Genomic DNA, 16,654 nt, shown 5'->3' with positions numbered 1-16,654 from the left:
GAGTAAGATTTCCTGATTAATAAACAAGAGTTATTTGTTTAGTTCGTGTGTGATTATCGATCCGAGACTTGACATTTTACAATATTTAAACTTAAATGGGTTAATGGATCAACCCAATTTTATGTTGGTTAACCCAAACGGTTTTAAAAGCAGGTCAACCCAAACCCGACACGTTTTTAAAACAAGTTGTGTCAGCCGACCACAACCTATATTATTTTGTTGCGGTTTCAGGTTAGGAATTGTCACACCCACCATTTCCTACACACTTTTGATGCACTCTAACGTGGGAAATTAGACATTTTCTAGTAGTGTTATGGATAGCAAAGTCCAAGGGGCAGAGTCCCTAGTTGGGGTCGAGTAAAACTTTAACTTTTTGATTTCTCAAAATGGACGCAATTCCAATGGCAACCCTCAAAGGTCAACTGAAAATTGTCATCAGCAGTTTCTAACCCCATCCAAATAATACGATTTCCGAATCAATTGGTAATTATGCTTGTTTCTTATGGTTCTCGTAATTTAGACAAAAGCATACTAGGTTCTTGTCCTAGTATGAGATATATCCAATTGAGAATTCAGAGAGTGGCCACCACTATAAGTTTTTTACGACTCTCCGATTATCCAGGTGCTATTGTATCTCACGAATCCCCAATAAAGATCAAAATAATTCGCGAAAAGGCAAAAATGAGTTGTAGAATTCTCCTCAACCCAAGTATTAAAATGAGCACAAGTTAGAGATGGGCATAAAAACCAATTTGGTCCAACCGGTTCTTGACCCGACCCGAAACCATAGCGGAACCGGTTTGACCCAATCGATTTTTGACTCGACCCTTTCACTCGGGTTGCATACAAATTCCACCCTTATTTATCGAAACCAGTTTGGGACCCATCCCTTTTTGAAACCGATTAATCGGTTTTTAAAGAAGTGAATTCAAATTGTTTTGGTAGTTAGAGCGTACCTATAAGATGGAATTCAGCACGTAACATGTTTGAAAAAGGCTATACAAGAAAATGAAAGTTTAATCACGTATCACAGTATTCTTGCGAGCCGCGTGGATTGTTCGATCACATCATAAAAAGTTAAACCTCAAACAACTAATGGGTTGTTTGTTTACATCTTAATGGAACCATTCAGATGTTTACATTTGATTCATTCCGATTTCAGACTGTTTGGTTCCAAACAGAAAAATATATGAATTGTTAAAATTAAGTCTGAATTATTCAGACTTACTGTTGTTGCTGAATGGGACATATGCTCATTCAGATCAAACTCATTCAGATCTGAATGAACCAAACAACCCCTAATTAGAAGTCATATTTTTCTTCAATTTAATCCGATTTTATGGTGTTATCTAAGTTTTAAAATATTAAATAGAATCATGAACTTATATTATTTTGCTTAATTAGTTTTTTTACTTTATTTAAAATTTAAGATAATAACTCTTTTGTAAGGATGGTGCGACAGAAGTTTTGAGAATTCAAGAGAAAGTTACGACGAGACGAGCTGTTTATAATTATGATAGCTGGTTTGATTTAATTATTTTTTTATACTGATTGCATCTACATATCCTTTTTCTATGTGGGTTGCCGCTGGTCTACAATATTCACCCCGGCCCACAAGCACAAATCCTCAGCGCGAAATATAATCCCTACAACCATTATGTGGCATAGGGGTTACATTCGTACGAAAGTTAATAGTACACCACTTCTGCGATACAAGTTTTTTACAAAACCTGTTTGGCCCCAAACTGTTTTCAACCTGACTCTAACCGATTTATATAGAGTTCGACTATACATACTGGAAACCGGTTTCTAACCTGATTCGGTTTGCCTGTTTAACCCCAAACTGTTTTCAACCCGACTCTAACCGATTTATATAGGGCTAGACTATACATACTTGAAACCGGTTTCTAACCCAGTCGGTTTGGGCCATATCCTGGGCCTGAATAATTACCATCATGTGGGCCACAGCAACACCGACCTGATGAAGAAAAACACGCGGGATATTTAAACACACGTATACCTCAAACATCAACTAATTAATTAGGGTTTACCAGTTCAAAATCCACGGCGATTTTGATAAACCCTGATATCTATTGATTTCATTGGCAGCTCATGTTGTTGATGACGATGTAGCTGAGCAGATACTTATACGATTGGATGCTAAGGATTTGAATCGTTACAAGCGAGTGTGCAAGTCATGGCTTTCTTTAATCACAAGTACTCGTTTCGTTAGCCGTCACCTCAACCATAGTTACAACAAAGACCGCTACAGTAATAAACTTGGTCATAGAAGAGTTTCGGTTTTCGGTAATCATCATCGTCTTGTTGGTTCTTCGAACGGCCTCGTTTGCATATGCTCGTTAAGGTCTAATCTTATAGTTCATAATCCGATGACTAGAGAGGTGCGGCAGCTGCCATATCTCCCGTATATTTGTAGACCGTTATGTTGGGGTTTTGGTTATGATTCGTTAAGAGATGATTACAAGGTCATTGTAGGGGCTCGGAGAGACGACAAGCAAACATGTTTTCGGTTATTGAGTTTGAAATCTAATGTGTGGAGAGATGTTGGAGATGAGAACTATAATTGTTTTATTAATGAGGTTGGTGTCTTATACAACGGCGCGCTTCACTGGATTGTAGTGGATCGAAATCAGAAGACGTTAATTGTTTCTTTCGCTTTATCTAGAGAGGAATTTAAAGAAATCCCACAACCTGATAATGACGCAAGATATAAATGTACTTGGAGTAGCTACCCAGGGATTATGAAAGAATGTTTGTGCGTTTTTGGATTTTGTTGTGGAGTATGGTTAATGAAAAAGTACCATGTAAAAGAGTCGTGGGAACTGGTAGAAATCCCGTATGATGATATGAAATATGATATTTTGAGATTGGGATATCCCTTTGTTAATGATCCAAAGCCTGACCGTACTTTGGAACATCGATGTTGGGAATATCCGGCTGCCCCTGTATTTATAAAGAGCCTTGTATCTCCCCATGCTCTTGAAGTAGCTATAGAATCCAAATTTGATCTAATCGTTTCGGTTCTAAAAGAAAAGTTGGATCTTGGTGAATCAAATGAACAGATTCAGGAGGTTGTGGAAAGAAAGTTTCTTGGAGCACCCGAATTGGAAAAGAGCTTAATAGAACAGATTCAAGAAGCTGTTAACGAACTCGTTGCAATTGTGATTGGAAAAGAGGATCTTGATGGACCTAACTTGGAAAACAATCAAGCGAGCCCGTGGTTCAGAATGATGAAGCTGCAGTCAACCCTTCGGTTAATGATGAGGCAGCGTGGCCGCCAAAGCTGATTGAGGATGGCAAGAAAGGGACGAAGATGCGTAGAAGCTCATGGGTTCCTTTCGTATGTTGTTTTTCGGTAAATTCTGTTAAGTAGAATATGATGCATATGCAGTAACACACTAACACTATTTGATAGTTTGCTAGTATCATATTTATGTATTTCTATACAAAAGATTGATACAAGATTGTTTCTTTTTAAGTGATATTGAATGCAGGGTCGGCTCCGAGAAGGCGAAAATTGTTTTGGGCTAAAGGCGAAATTTTTTTTGGCCCTTAAGTAAAAGAAACATTGTGTTGGATTTAAACAATTTAATTTTAAATGAGCTTATTTGATTATGATTTGAGTTGTGTAAAAAACTTTTGTATAAAAATAATCTTAAAATTGTCTATAAGACTAGAACTCACAACCTTTTGGTTAGATGTCATAGCCCTTTACCACTAGACCAAGCTAATGATTATGTAATTGTGTTGAAACATTGATTATAAATATTTTTTTTATAAAAATACATATAATTTTCTTTTGAAAAAAAAAAAATTCGGGCCTAGCAGAGTGTCGGGCCTGTAGCGTCGACTACCCTGCCATGCCTCAAAGACGGCCCTGATTGAATGGTTGTTATTTGTTAATATAAGATATATCTTCATGTACTCTTTTGAAGATCCTTAGAAAAAGTTTAAAGAAAACATGAAATAGATATCATAACCAAGCTAACTGTTGGAAATTTGGCATAAGAAAAGAATTAAGTACAAAACCAAGTCATGTTTTAAAAACCGGTATTTTACTTGTACCTGATTGAGTTAAAAAATGGTACAACGGGTTGAACCAGGTTATATCGGGAGGTTCAACCGGTTGAATAATTTACCTTATAGTTTTCTATAAATGTAACTTTAATCCAAAAATAACCCAAAACTAAATGATTTTATAACAAAAAATAATCCAAAAGTTAATCCATATTATAAAAAATAATGTAAAAGCATTCAATCTTTAAAAAATAGTCTTAAAGTTTACACGTTTGAATGTTAATTGTTGGGTTAAAAGTAGTTTTGAAAAAATATGGGCCGCAAATATCAAAAATTTATCGGACCTAAAACCGTTTTGCCGGTAAAAACCGGTATTTTAGACAAAAACCGCCGGTACGATGTTCTAGCAAACCGGACAAAAATACCGGACTCAAAATACCGGCATGTTGGGCGAAATCCGGTTCAACCGGCCGGTTTGAACCGGTTTTTAAAACACCGAACCAAGATGTCACAATTCAATAGTTTTTCAAATATTTGAATACAAACATTAATTTCCAAAACTAGAGAATCAAACTATGATCTTGAAAACGTGACTATTATTCAGACATGATGTGTTAGGTTAGATGAAAACCAAACGCTTAGGGATGGCTGTCTTTAACCATATGAGATTAACAAAGGAATAAGAACAGTAATTCGATGAACTTGTATTTAACTATATTACATGAACAAACGAGTGAATACGAAAATTGAAAGATTCAACAATCCGATGAACATGACAAAATGACGTTCATTGATGTTTATTGTTGACTCCTTTCAAATTGTAGATGTTGATTGGTCAACAACATGTTGCTTTACAATTAAAATAGAAACCAATCTTTAAAAGTATTTTTTTCATAGTCGATGTGTTGCACACATCTTAAACTTGACCGTACAAAACGGTCTAAAAACGATTGAATCAACAAAAGAGACTTTTAAACACATGATACGTGACATTTCTAACTCGAATAAAAGATACAATAGATATCGCGAATTTTGTAAAGGAGCAAATTCCATTTGACTAGGTCCAAACTGGGACCTACATATAAGATGGAAACCAACATGTTTGAAAAGGCTATACAACAAAAAGAAAGTTTAACACGTAGAATTCTTGCGAGCCGTGCGGACCTTTTGGGTAAGCCATAAAATGTTAAACCTCAAAAATTAAATCACGATCGAGTTGTAAATTTTTTTCATTATATTGCGATTTTATCGCGTTATTTAAGTTTAAAGTATTATGCAAAAATATGAGATTCTATTATTTTTGTTTAGTTTGTATTTAATAAATAATATATATATTTTTTCACAAAACCAATTTGGGCTCGAACTGTTCAAGCCAACCCCGTAACCAATGGCGGATTTTGAACATTTGGTATGAATGGACCGAAAGTCACGATACCCAATTTTTTTCCTACTTCTAAGTTTTCGATCGGCGATCTGATTCGGGTCGTGTCAAATAATAAAAGATCTACATTTAGTCATTCAACTAAACATCAATTCAATAATCTCTAAATTCAGTTTTTCAAATTATTGTTCTTACACATAAAATCAATTCATTAAACAAACAAATATATATAAGATATGAGGGGAATAATGAATACCTTAAAAGAATCACAACTTAGCCTAGTGACCTTTAAACTTTTAGCAAGTACTTTTTTTTTATATAAATCACCAAGTTATTCGCGAGATAATTATCACTACTAGAAAAAAGTAATGTTTCCTACAAAACTTTCCAACGCAATTCTTACAAACGTTATTTCCAACACTTTCCAACGAAATTCCTACACAAAAGGAAGATAGTGACAAAAAAAAAATTGTGTTGGAAATGTGTAACAAGTATTCCAACCCATTTCCAACAAAAAAATTAGGTGTACGCTTTTATGTAACCTTTCGTGAGAAATGCGTAACAAAAAACACAAAAAAATATAATAAGTAATAAATATTGTTAATTGCGTTGGAACTATCCAAGCAATTTTAAGGAACGGTTAATTACAACATTTTGTTATATATAAGTTATTATTATTATATTGTTTATGGTTACGTTTATTTTAATAGTATTAATTTTGTATTTATTTTTTCTATAAAAGTTGTTGATGACAATATTATGAATTTATTAATATTAATTAATATACACATAATATACATATACGTATCGGACCTTGCAATTGAATTCCAACAACGTGCAAACAGGTAAAAAAAGTCAAGGCGCGGGATCAAACATCCGAACCATACGTCCGGATGTAAACAAGTCGAGATGCTCAGCTATTTGAGATCGACTCGTTAAAAAGCTCGATCGAGCCCGAGCCCGAGCTTCACTTATTGAGCTCGAGCCAGCTCGCGAGCCCTTTTTTTAACGGCCAAAGAATCTTCCAAATGAGTTACTGACTAAACTCACTATATCATTATACACTCACCTTTCGATCAGGAGAAAACCCTCACCTAAGGGTAATGCCCGTGAAAACTCGTCCGAAGGCACGACAGTGCAGTGAACAAACCAAGGTCGAGCCGAGCTTGAGTTTAAAAATCTACTTACGAGCCAAGCTCGTGCTCGTGCTTTGAAAATAAAGCTCGAAACGAGCCGAGCTCGAGCTTCGTGTAAGTTCAACGAGCTAAGCCCGAGCTCGGCTAGTTTGCACCCCTAAATAGAGGAACTAAGCTTAACGTGTGCCGGTCTTTGAATGTATTTAGTTTATTTTTTCCAAAACATTTATTTTTATTTATAAGTTTAAGGTTCATCTAAGCAATTTGTTCTTAATTCCCTCTCTATTTTGTTCAGGTTCTGGTTAACCGTCGATGAAACTCGCGCCCTACCATCAACTTATCGTTGTTTCTCTCGCATTTTGTCGTACACTTTATAAATGTACCACAAGTGTCCCAAGTTTCGACCTATTGGCTACCAACGAGTTTTTTCACTAACAGGGTTACAGTTTGGTTCGTTTATTTTGGTTAGTAAAGTAGTTCAGTTCATTTATTTTTGTTGAAAATGGTTCCGTTCGTTTATATGATTAGAAATATTAATTTTAATTAAAAAAATATCTTTTTACCACATAATCCATCCACATCACTCGTTGAATGATAACACTCCTAACTTTTGATTTGTTACCCACCAGTCTCAACTTTCACCATATTTGCCTCTACCGCACATTAGATCAAGAACCAGCAATCCACTGCCGGCTTCAAATACGCCTCGTTCAGCCGATCCTCCGTCGCTGTCTCCCACACAAGAATCGACAGCTTCCTCCTCATCCTCCGGCTACTCTTCTTATTCAGGTCACGATAATCCCTATTTTCGTTTCTTTTTCAACTGTTTTTAAACATGGCTGCTTGGTGGGGAAAGAAATCATCGACCAAGAACAAAGATCACCATTGTAATCGAAAGTTGGGAGTGTTATCATCCAACGGGTGAAAGTTAAGAGTATTAAAAACCAATATCCCTTTAAAGTTTGGCTTAACACCGACCAATGAGACAAAATTTGGATTATTAAAACCCATTATCCCAATATTATATAGGGATGAGCCAATCTCAACTCGTTTGAACATACCAGAGGTCGAACTCAAGCTCAACTCATTTTAAGCTATTTTCTAAAGTTCGAGTCCATCTTGTGAGTTGTTTTTAAGCTTGTACTCAGCTAATTAAGAATTTATTAATTAATTTACATATATTTTTTTAATTATTTTTATATATGTTGAGATGAACCTTGAATGAGCCTAAGATCGGCTCGAGTGATACCTTAGTCGTTTTTTTAATTATTTCTGAGGTTTGAAAGTTAATTAATTGGGGGAGTTTTTCTCCTCTTTTCAAAATGTTTCTTCGATTTTTTATTTTTTGAAAATGATACTGGTCACTGAACGCTAGTCCGCCGTAGATGCTTAGTATGGCTCGACGAGTCTAAATGTGTATCATATACAAGGCTTGATCTTGGGCTCAATAACTAAAGAAGCTATATTTGAGGCTCACGCCATTCACACTCAAAGGATAGACCCTCTTAAAGCTTCTTAGTAATCCGTTCTCATATAACTCACTAATGACTTGGCTCGTTTATATTTTTTTATTGATTCGAGCTTTTTATTTATCTGAGCTCAAGTAGCTAGTGAGCGACTCTGCTCGTTTTAAGATTTTTATGGGTCTGAGCTAAAGTTGCTCGTGAGCAGCTTGGCTCCTTTCAGTATCTTTATTGATATAGGCTCAAGTAGCTCGTGAATGGCTCGACTAAATTGCACCGATAAGATAATAAACACATATATATTAAGTTCAAAATACGTAATTAACATATGCGATATTTATATTTAAAATAAAAACAAAATTTGCCAACCAAATAAACATCATTTTCAATATTTTGTTTTCTTATATGTTAATTTGACGAATTAATTTTTTGGGTTTAATGCTCAAGTTTTACCAATAGTGTCTATCTGGTAACGAACGCAGCTGGTACTGGCCGTATCTGTGTTAACTCATCGTAGTAACGTTTGGGTTTAACCAACGCCCGGGTTTCAACGTTGAGGTTTTGTCAAACGTATATTTTTATTTTGACAATGACAATACTAAAAATCAAGTCAAAAGTATTAACTTATTTTTTTTTGTGTATGTTTAAAGTTTTAACATATTATTAGGTTAGATTTCCAGCAGTTCATCGGGATGGAACTTCCTAACCACGTTCCAATAAATCGCTAAATCAACCTCCAACATCATATATTTGTTGTTAATTTTTGTAGTTCCTGCTTCAGTTTGTTTCGAGTTGACAGGCTTCTATCTCAGGTAATGGGTTCTAATTCTTTTTTGAATCAAGCTCATATGAACAGATCTACTTCATATATGAGTTAACAACATATGCCCGCTAAGTGTTTGTTAGTATTTCTCAATGAGTTGTTAATCCATTGGTTTTTAGAATATGTTTCTTATATTAGTTAACATGTAAGCTCGCCAGGTGTTTGTTAATATGCTTCAATGAATTTAGCCAATAGCTTTTTCAAAAGGCTATGAATCTATGATTTTGAATGTGAATAAAAACAGTAGATTCAATATTGTAGTCTTAATCTCAAGGTTCTTATATCATTAGAGCCACCACTTAATTAGTTACCCGTCTTTCTTTTTTTCGTCGTCTTTTGAACCATCCGAATGCTCAGTTTAATTATGTAATTAAGTTTTATGTGACGATATTTTTATAATTTAAAGGATATAGAACTCTGGATGGTCAATTTACTTTATATGCATTATAATTATATATTACATATCTGAATACACAACTTGTTCCACAAAATGCAGGGTGCATCAATTAGGATGGAACATATATCTTGACACACAGCTGGATCTATGGGATTTGATGAGCGTCGTATCCACTTAGTAAACAAATTATATTTCTTAATTTTAGTAAAATTGGGATGGAATATTTTGATTTTTGTACTTTTAACACTTATTATATTACTCATTTGTGTGTAGGAAAAAAAACATGGTCGCAAAATCAGCTGGATGGATATGTTCTTTGATACCAACCTTACCAATGAATGTAAAACAAGATTATGGGCAGGAGAACTTGACATTAACGAGTGGGAACGGTTCGAGTTTTGCTCAGAACAATCAAAAGAAACATATGTAAATTAATTATCTTTATCATACACATATAGTTATTGTATATAATTTTAGTTGAGTAACGATTGCAATGCTTTGATGAACTGTAGGCAGAGTATATGAGGAGTATGATTGAGTTGTACGGTTCTGACCTCACTCAGCATCCAACGGGTGATCCTGATGTGTGGGCAAAGGTGCAGGCACTAGGAGGAAGTAGGAGTTGGATATTCGAGATAGGATCTTTGGATCCCCATGTCGTGGTGATCGAGACACCAGCTAGAGCTTGTGAGTCTGGACCATATTTTGATGCTCGAAGGTCGCAAAAAGAGGTATTGTTTTTGTATCGTTGTTGTTGTTATTATCATCATCATTATTGGGTATATTAGTATATGTGTTTGGATCGGGAATCAATGTCCACAGTAGCCCGGTTTGTTTAAATTATAGCTGTTTTTAAATATACCGGGGGGATTTTTGATAGGATCGAGTCAGATTTACTGTAAATCTTATTTATTGATTCAGTTACCATTTGTCCATTTCAACCTTCGTATACTATTTTACTTAGATCTCTATTTTGTTGACATTGTAAATATTTAGTTAGTTATATATTTTATATAGTTTTTAAATTAATTATCACGCATCCGGCTTTTTAAACTGATCTTACTAGTAGGGCCAGCAAGCCAACTTGTTCTATGATCGTTATATATAGTTGTGAAAACATTGGATACAATGATACCTGATCCATGGGTGGAACTAGTTAGGTCTTAATTCGTTGACCATTCGGCCAGTCAATGTTTATATTAGTTGGGTAATCAAACTGACTTTCACTTTCAGACCTAACTAGCTCTAATTATTATATAATTGTCATCATGCTCTGATTATTATATAATTAGTATTGGATTTTAATTTGAAGAATTTGTTACATTTTTGTTGAGTAAAGCATGTTTTTCTTTAGATCAATTTTTATGAATTATGATTGATTAGTTGGTGTGAATTTAGGGCTGAAACTGAAGTACCCTTTTGACCAGTAAGACGGACAAATAAAAATGTTGACCATAATTCTTAATTCTAGAAATACCCTTTTGCATTCCTACCACTTTAATAAAGTATGTTTGCTGATTATGTACTGATTGTTTACTAACTATTATAAATGTTTTAACAAAATTTAGGTACAAAAAATTCGAGCCCAATTGGAAATTGAACGGAAAGGCAAGAGAAGACTTGGAACAAAGAGTGAAAGAAATGGAAAATGAGCATATGGAAAATGAAGAAAGGATTCAAAAATTTGAAGAGTTTATAAGCAAATTTCACTCTCCTGCCAATTAGTTATTATTATTTTGCAAACAAACCTTCTTAAGACAAGACTAATGCTATGTGAACCTTTTAATTTAAGTAATCGTTTTTGTGGTTGATTTGTAAAACATGTTTTGATTTATATTTAACTTGTTCTGTTTTTGTAGCATAATAGATTTTTGTTGTTTTTTTTTCAAATTTCTTTTTGAAATGTGCAGCAAAAGAAATATGTAAAACTGCATTGAAAATGCGAAATAAAAAATAAAAAAAACAATTAAATGTGTTGGAAATGCGTGTAAGAAATAAAAAAACAATATTTACTTTCGTAGGAAATGTGTAAGAAAATAATTCAATATGTGTAGGAAATGAGTAGGAAAGTGAAAACCAAAGTTTTTGTTATTTGTGTTAGAAATGCGTTGGAAACTTCCAACGACATATTTTTGTAGGTAATGTGTTGGAAAGTGTGTTGGAAATGCGTAGAAAAACATTTCCCACGAGGCTTTTTCCCACATACCCGCTTTTGTTGGAAATGTGTTGGAAACAGTGATTTTCTACGAATTTCCAACGGAAAGTGATGTAGGAACTTGAACAATTTTCTAGTAGTGTATCTAATATCTTATTGCGAGATAAATCATCCGAACCCTAACCTACCAAGTACCAAATTGAAACAAAATATAAAATGGTGAAATGCGAACTTTGTCTATGCTTGACTACTTGCTTCTGTCTCGATTAATCAATTTCACACCCAATTGATTTCACGAATTATCCTAGGGCATCGCAGAATGGAAACTTCGTTTGATGTGCTCGAACATCGATTGAACATATAAGAATTTGGATTTTGGGCTTAATGCTAGGTTTCTTTCTTTTTTCTATTTTTTTTTAATTTATAGGGGTCTGGGATTGGATTTTGGGCTTAATGTTTGGTTTCTTAAACTTATATTAATTTATGTATTAATATATACATGACTTCTTTTGAATTCAAAATCCACACGCCCATTATGATTTTCCTAACTTAAATCTTTTGAATGTACTACCCTTTAGTTGGTTTTATTAATAAATCGTTTTATGCAAGATCAAATCTGTTAGAGAGAATTCTCTTTATTAGATAAATCGTTTTTGAATGTACTACCCTTTAGTTGGCCCCGCAAAGGTTGGGGAGGTGATCAATGTTCGAAGAGAGTGAAGAGAAACGAATCCCATATCGATCCGAATTAGACACACGAACCTAAACAACATGTTATCTATATATACAAATATAATAATTATAATTTTGTCATATAATATAATTTATAGTTACATATAGAAAGCTAAACGGTATGTTGTATAAATAATTATAATTATATTTGCCGTTGACATTTTGGTTCATCGGCATGGAGAATAAAATGTAGAAATTGGGGCATTTGAGGTCACAGGTTTGATCCCGACTCCGGGGTTTTTACCACAACTTATGTGGGTTTCCTTGGGAACTAGGTGACGCGGTGGTGATCAATGCACTGATGTACGAGGTTTACCTATGATGTACGAGGTTTACCTATGGGGACGTGTCGGTGTAACCTTCGTTGTGGTGGTTCGACTTTTGTCGATTGAGTTCTCTATTAAAAAAATTGTATGTCTTTCATAATATAGTTAAATACATGTATGAAAATAACGACTTAAGCTTGTAAAATTATTTATCATCAGGGGGCGGGGTGGTCTGTGATGGCCAACCCATCACACGTGATGGGCATTGGAACAGTGCCGCCGGTCCCCAACACTCGTGATGGGGTGCGGCCGTGATGACCATCACGTGGTGGAGCCCGAGGAGTTGAACGTTTGGGTGACCGTTGGGGCTATTAAAAAAAATTTATTTAACCTATATAAATATAACTCAAATCCATCTTCAAATCCAACTCAAATGAAACTCAAATGTAACTCAAATATAACTCAAATCCTCTACTACAAACAACATTCTAACATCACACTAATGGAGCGTTCTAGGAAACGTGGCTCGGGTTCAAAGAAAACCCAATCCCGACCAAAGGTTCGACAAAATCTTAGCGAGCCGGTGAGATTCCGGTTACAAGATGAACCTGACACAACCCAACCATCCCAACAACAACCTTTTCAACCACAACTTTTTCAACCGTTCCAAAACCAACTTTTTCAATCGCAACCTTTTCAACCGTATCAAAATCAACCGTTTATTCCACCTTTTTCTAGCCAAAATTATCCAAATAATGTTTTTCAAATGTTTCAATCTCAACCGTCTCAAACGTTCGCCGATCCCCTAGAGGATAACGATGTTATTCATCAATTTGAACGTGCTTTTCGTGAAGAAGACGACAATGTGGATGAAAAGGAACCCGCAGAGGAGGATGGCACCGTCGTGAAGAAGCCTTGGTCGTCCGCGGAGGAGGTCGCCTTGACCAAGGCTTGTTTACACGCCTTCGAAACAAAAAAATATGGAAACCAAAAAAAAAAAGAAATGTTAAGGAGACGTGTTATTGCACATTTCGACAAACTTCTCGGGTCAACTGAACGAAACATGGATCAAATGACTTCCAAGTGGGGAGATTTGAATCGAAAAATGTCAAAATTTAATGCTTGATACATGCAATTGGTAACTATTTTTTAAAATTTATTAGTTTAATTTTTTTTATAATTTATTACTTTATTTTTACAATTTTAAGATATATATTTTTCTAAATGTTTTGTAGGCCCGAGCTCCACAAAGCGGAGCGAGCGAGACGACTATCATAAAGAACGCGTTGAGTGATTATGTCAAGATTTTCCGACATAAATCCTTTCCCCACTTGGACGTGTGGGAGGTCGCGAGACATCACCCAAAGTGGGAACCGATTCCCGTGGTCGACATGAACAGACCGAAGGTTCCAAGGAAGAAAGGATCTTCTTCGAAAAAAATAAAAACTTCCGAGTCCGGGAACTACACAACGTCTACCAACGGCTTGTCAAGCAACATGCCGGACATGAACTTGAACGAGCAACCCGGAGATGATCCCGACGAAGACACACCCACACCCACACCCACACGGCCACATCGCAAGAAAAATGGGGAATCGTCAAGATTAAGAAAGGAAGCAGTGGCCGAAGACTTCAACGAATACAAGTCGGCTAAGTTGGCGGAAATGGCCGAGGCGAAGGAGCGAAAAAAACTAGCTCTTAATTCAAAATTAAAACATGACGAGGCGTATATAAACCATTTGAATGAAAAAAAACGCCGATTTAACATTTTTCTTACAACCGCACGAATATCTTGACGAACCCTTTAGATCGATCCTACTTCAACGCAAACACAAGATATGCGACAAGTAGGGTTGGGCAGCGCCGTAGGTTTTTTTTCGGTTTTTTTAATTAATTTATTTTTGTAACATTTATTCAATCTTGTTTTATTTTTTATAGAATTAAAAAAAAAAAAACAAACCATCATACCACCACCCCCACTAAAATTCCCACACTAGTGATGGAAAGTGGTAACTCCATTAGATGTTGCAAGTGATGAATTTTGGACTACCCCACACCCCTAACAAGTGCAAACAAAACAGTTAAGTTAGGCTGTTTAACCCTTAAACGTTTGATTTATAAAGTACGGATCACAAACATAAATGATTGAACATAATTGCACATAAATCAACGAACATCACTAAAGAAAACACCAACTAAAAGTCAGATGAACATCAATATCAGCCTTATTGGGCCTAAAACAATTAATAAAAGTTTAATAATTGTAATGGATAACTTCAACTACATTAAAATGGGGCCTATTTAAGTAAACATATAAACGGAACGAAATCAGCAAAATTAGGGTTACAAGTTCAGAACTTGCGTGATATCGACTGAATCAACCATTACCATTACCACGCCAATGGCAGACGTTGTTCATGACGATGTGGTTGAGCAGATACTGATCGAATTAGACGTGAAGGAGCTTATCCGTTGCAAGAGCGTGTGTAAGTCATGGTATTCTTTGATCACTAGTTCTGGTTTCATTAATAGACATCTGAACCTTAGTTACAACAAAGATCGCTACAACAATAATCTTGGCCATAGAAGAGTTAGTATGTTTAAACATTCTATTTTCGGTAGTCCTGATCTTGTTGGTTCTTCCAATGGCCTTGTTTGCATCTTTTCTTCTGGCTATAATCTTATAGTAGGCAATCCTTTGACAAGAGAGGTAAGACAACTGACATATCCCACCGGTGAACCGTTATATTGTGGTTTTGGTTATGATTCGTTCACAGAAGATTACAAGGTTATTGTAGGGGTTTGGAAAGGCGAGAATCAAACATGTTTTCGGATATTGAGTTTGAAATCGAATGTGTGGAGAGATGTTGGAGAAGAGAACTATAATTGTTTTATTAATGAGGTTGGTGTCTTATACAATGGTGCACTTCACTGGATTGTAGGAGATCAAAATAAAAGGATGTTAATTATTTCTTATGATCTATGTAAAGAGGAATTTAAAGAGATGCCCCAACCTGTTTATGATGCAAGATATAAATGTAGCCACCTGGGGATTGTGAAAGAATGTTTGTGCATAGTTGGATATTCTCGCTGTACATGGTTGATGAAAATGTACCATGTAAAAGAGTCGTGGGAACTAGAAGAAATCCCATATGATGATATGAAATATGATGTTGTATACACTTTGAGATATTGGTTTCCCTTTCTTGATGATGCAGATCCTTACCGTATTTCGGAACATCGATGTTGGGGATATACGGTTGACCCTAAATTTTTGCAGAGCCTTGTATCTCCACACGTTTCAGAAGTTTCTAAAGAACCCGAAACCGCTGAAACCTTTTCAGATCTTACTGAACCAAATGAACAGATTCAGGAAGTTGTAAAGGAATCTGTTGCAGTTTCGAGTGAAAGAAAGAATCTTGGTGGACCCTGTTTGGAAAAGCAATCAAACGAGCCTGTGGTTCAACAAGATGAAGCTGCAGTCAATCCTTCTGTCAATGATAAGGCGGCGTCGCCACCAAAGCTGATTTATGGTTAGAAGCTCATGGGTTCCTTCCGTATGCTGTTTTTCAGTAAACGCTGGTAATTAAGTAGAATATGATGCATGCATGTGTGGTAATACTATTGGATAGTTTGCTAGTTTCGTATTCATATATTTTGATACATATGACTGATCATGATTGTTTATTTTAAAGTGATACTATTGGTTGGTTTGTATTTGGAACTGTGTTACCCGTTTTGAACAACTTAAGATATTTGTTAAAATAAAGATGCATCATGATGTACTCTTTGTCTAATGTCTATTCATAAGATCTCTTTAGAAAAAGTTGAAAGAACATATGAAATTAGATTTCATAACTAAGCTAATTTTTTGGAAAACTGACATAAGCGGGTACGTAATGCACGATATGAGATGAACAAAAATGAAAGATTCTAACAATGTGACCAGACTACGTTTTTTGATGTTTATATGCGAAAGCTAAATTGGATTTCGGGTTCTTATGTGAATTAATGTCAGTGTCACGTTGGCTTGGAATACTCTAGTCTTTAGGCTGATGCCAAACTATATATAGTCTAGTACTCCTTTCATGTTGTATCGCCATATGCTGACTAGTCAACAACATGCTGCTTTATGATTGTTTGGGGCTAGAGATGAGCAAAATCGGTACCGATTTGGTACCGTCGGTACCGAATCGGTACCAAAGTTTTAAGTTTCATAATAGAGTGACTAAAAGCTAGTGTTGTAAACACGCTGAGTTTTAT

At 35.3% G+C, this 16,654-nt stretch overlaps 3 protein-coding genes across 3 annotated transcripts; all 3 read left to right on the top strand.

Moving 5' to 3' along the window:
• The first annotated feature begins 386 nt into the window (after positions 1-386).
• Positions 387-3,308, top strand: LOC143620254 (F-box/kelch-repeat protein At3g23880-like). The gene is made up of 2 exons (XM_077091973.1): positions 387-417; positions 2,110-3,308. The coding sequence occupies exons 1-2, from the start codon at positions 387-389 to the stop codon at positions 3,306-3,308; spliced, it is 1,230 nt and encodes a 409-aa protein (XP_076948088.1).
• Positions 3,309-9,259: 5,951 nt separating this feature from the next.
• LOC143620178 (uncharacterized) lies at positions 9,260-10,948 on the top strand. Its single transcript, XM_077091917.1, has 4 exons — positions 9,260-9,415; positions 9,512-9,664; positions 9,751-9,969; positions 10,807-10,948. The coding sequence occupies exons 1-4, from the start codon at positions 9,386-9,388 to the stop codon at positions 10,888-10,890; spliced, it is 486 nt and encodes a 161-aa protein (XP_076948032.1). The 5' UTR covers positions 9,260-9,385; the 3' UTR covers positions 10,891-10,948.
• Positions 10,949-14,600: 3,652 nt separating this feature from the next.
• On the top strand, positions 14,601-15,971 carry LOC143620177 (F-box protein At3g07870-like). Its single transcript, XM_077091916.1, has one exon. It carries the CDS (start codon positions 14,793-14,795, stop codon positions 15,927-15,929), a length of 1,137 nt encoding a protein of 378 aa, XP_076948031.1. The 5' UTR covers positions 14,601-14,792; the 3' UTR covers positions 15,930-15,971.
• The last annotated feature ends 683 nt before the right edge of the window (positions 15,972-16,654 follow it).

This window comes from Bidens hawaiensis, unplaced genomic scaffold (assembly GCF_021521415.1).
Source record: "Bidens hawaiensis isolate Kalapana, Puna unplaced genomic scaffold, B.hawaiensis_p1.1 tig00002553_1, whole genome shotgun sequence".
NCBI lineage: Eukaryota > Viridiplantae > Streptophyta > Magnoliopsida > Asterales > Asteraceae > Bidens > Bidens hawaiensis.
The sequence above is the reverse complement of the archived record's forward strand: the minus strand, read 5'-3'. Positions and strand labels throughout refer to the sequence as shown.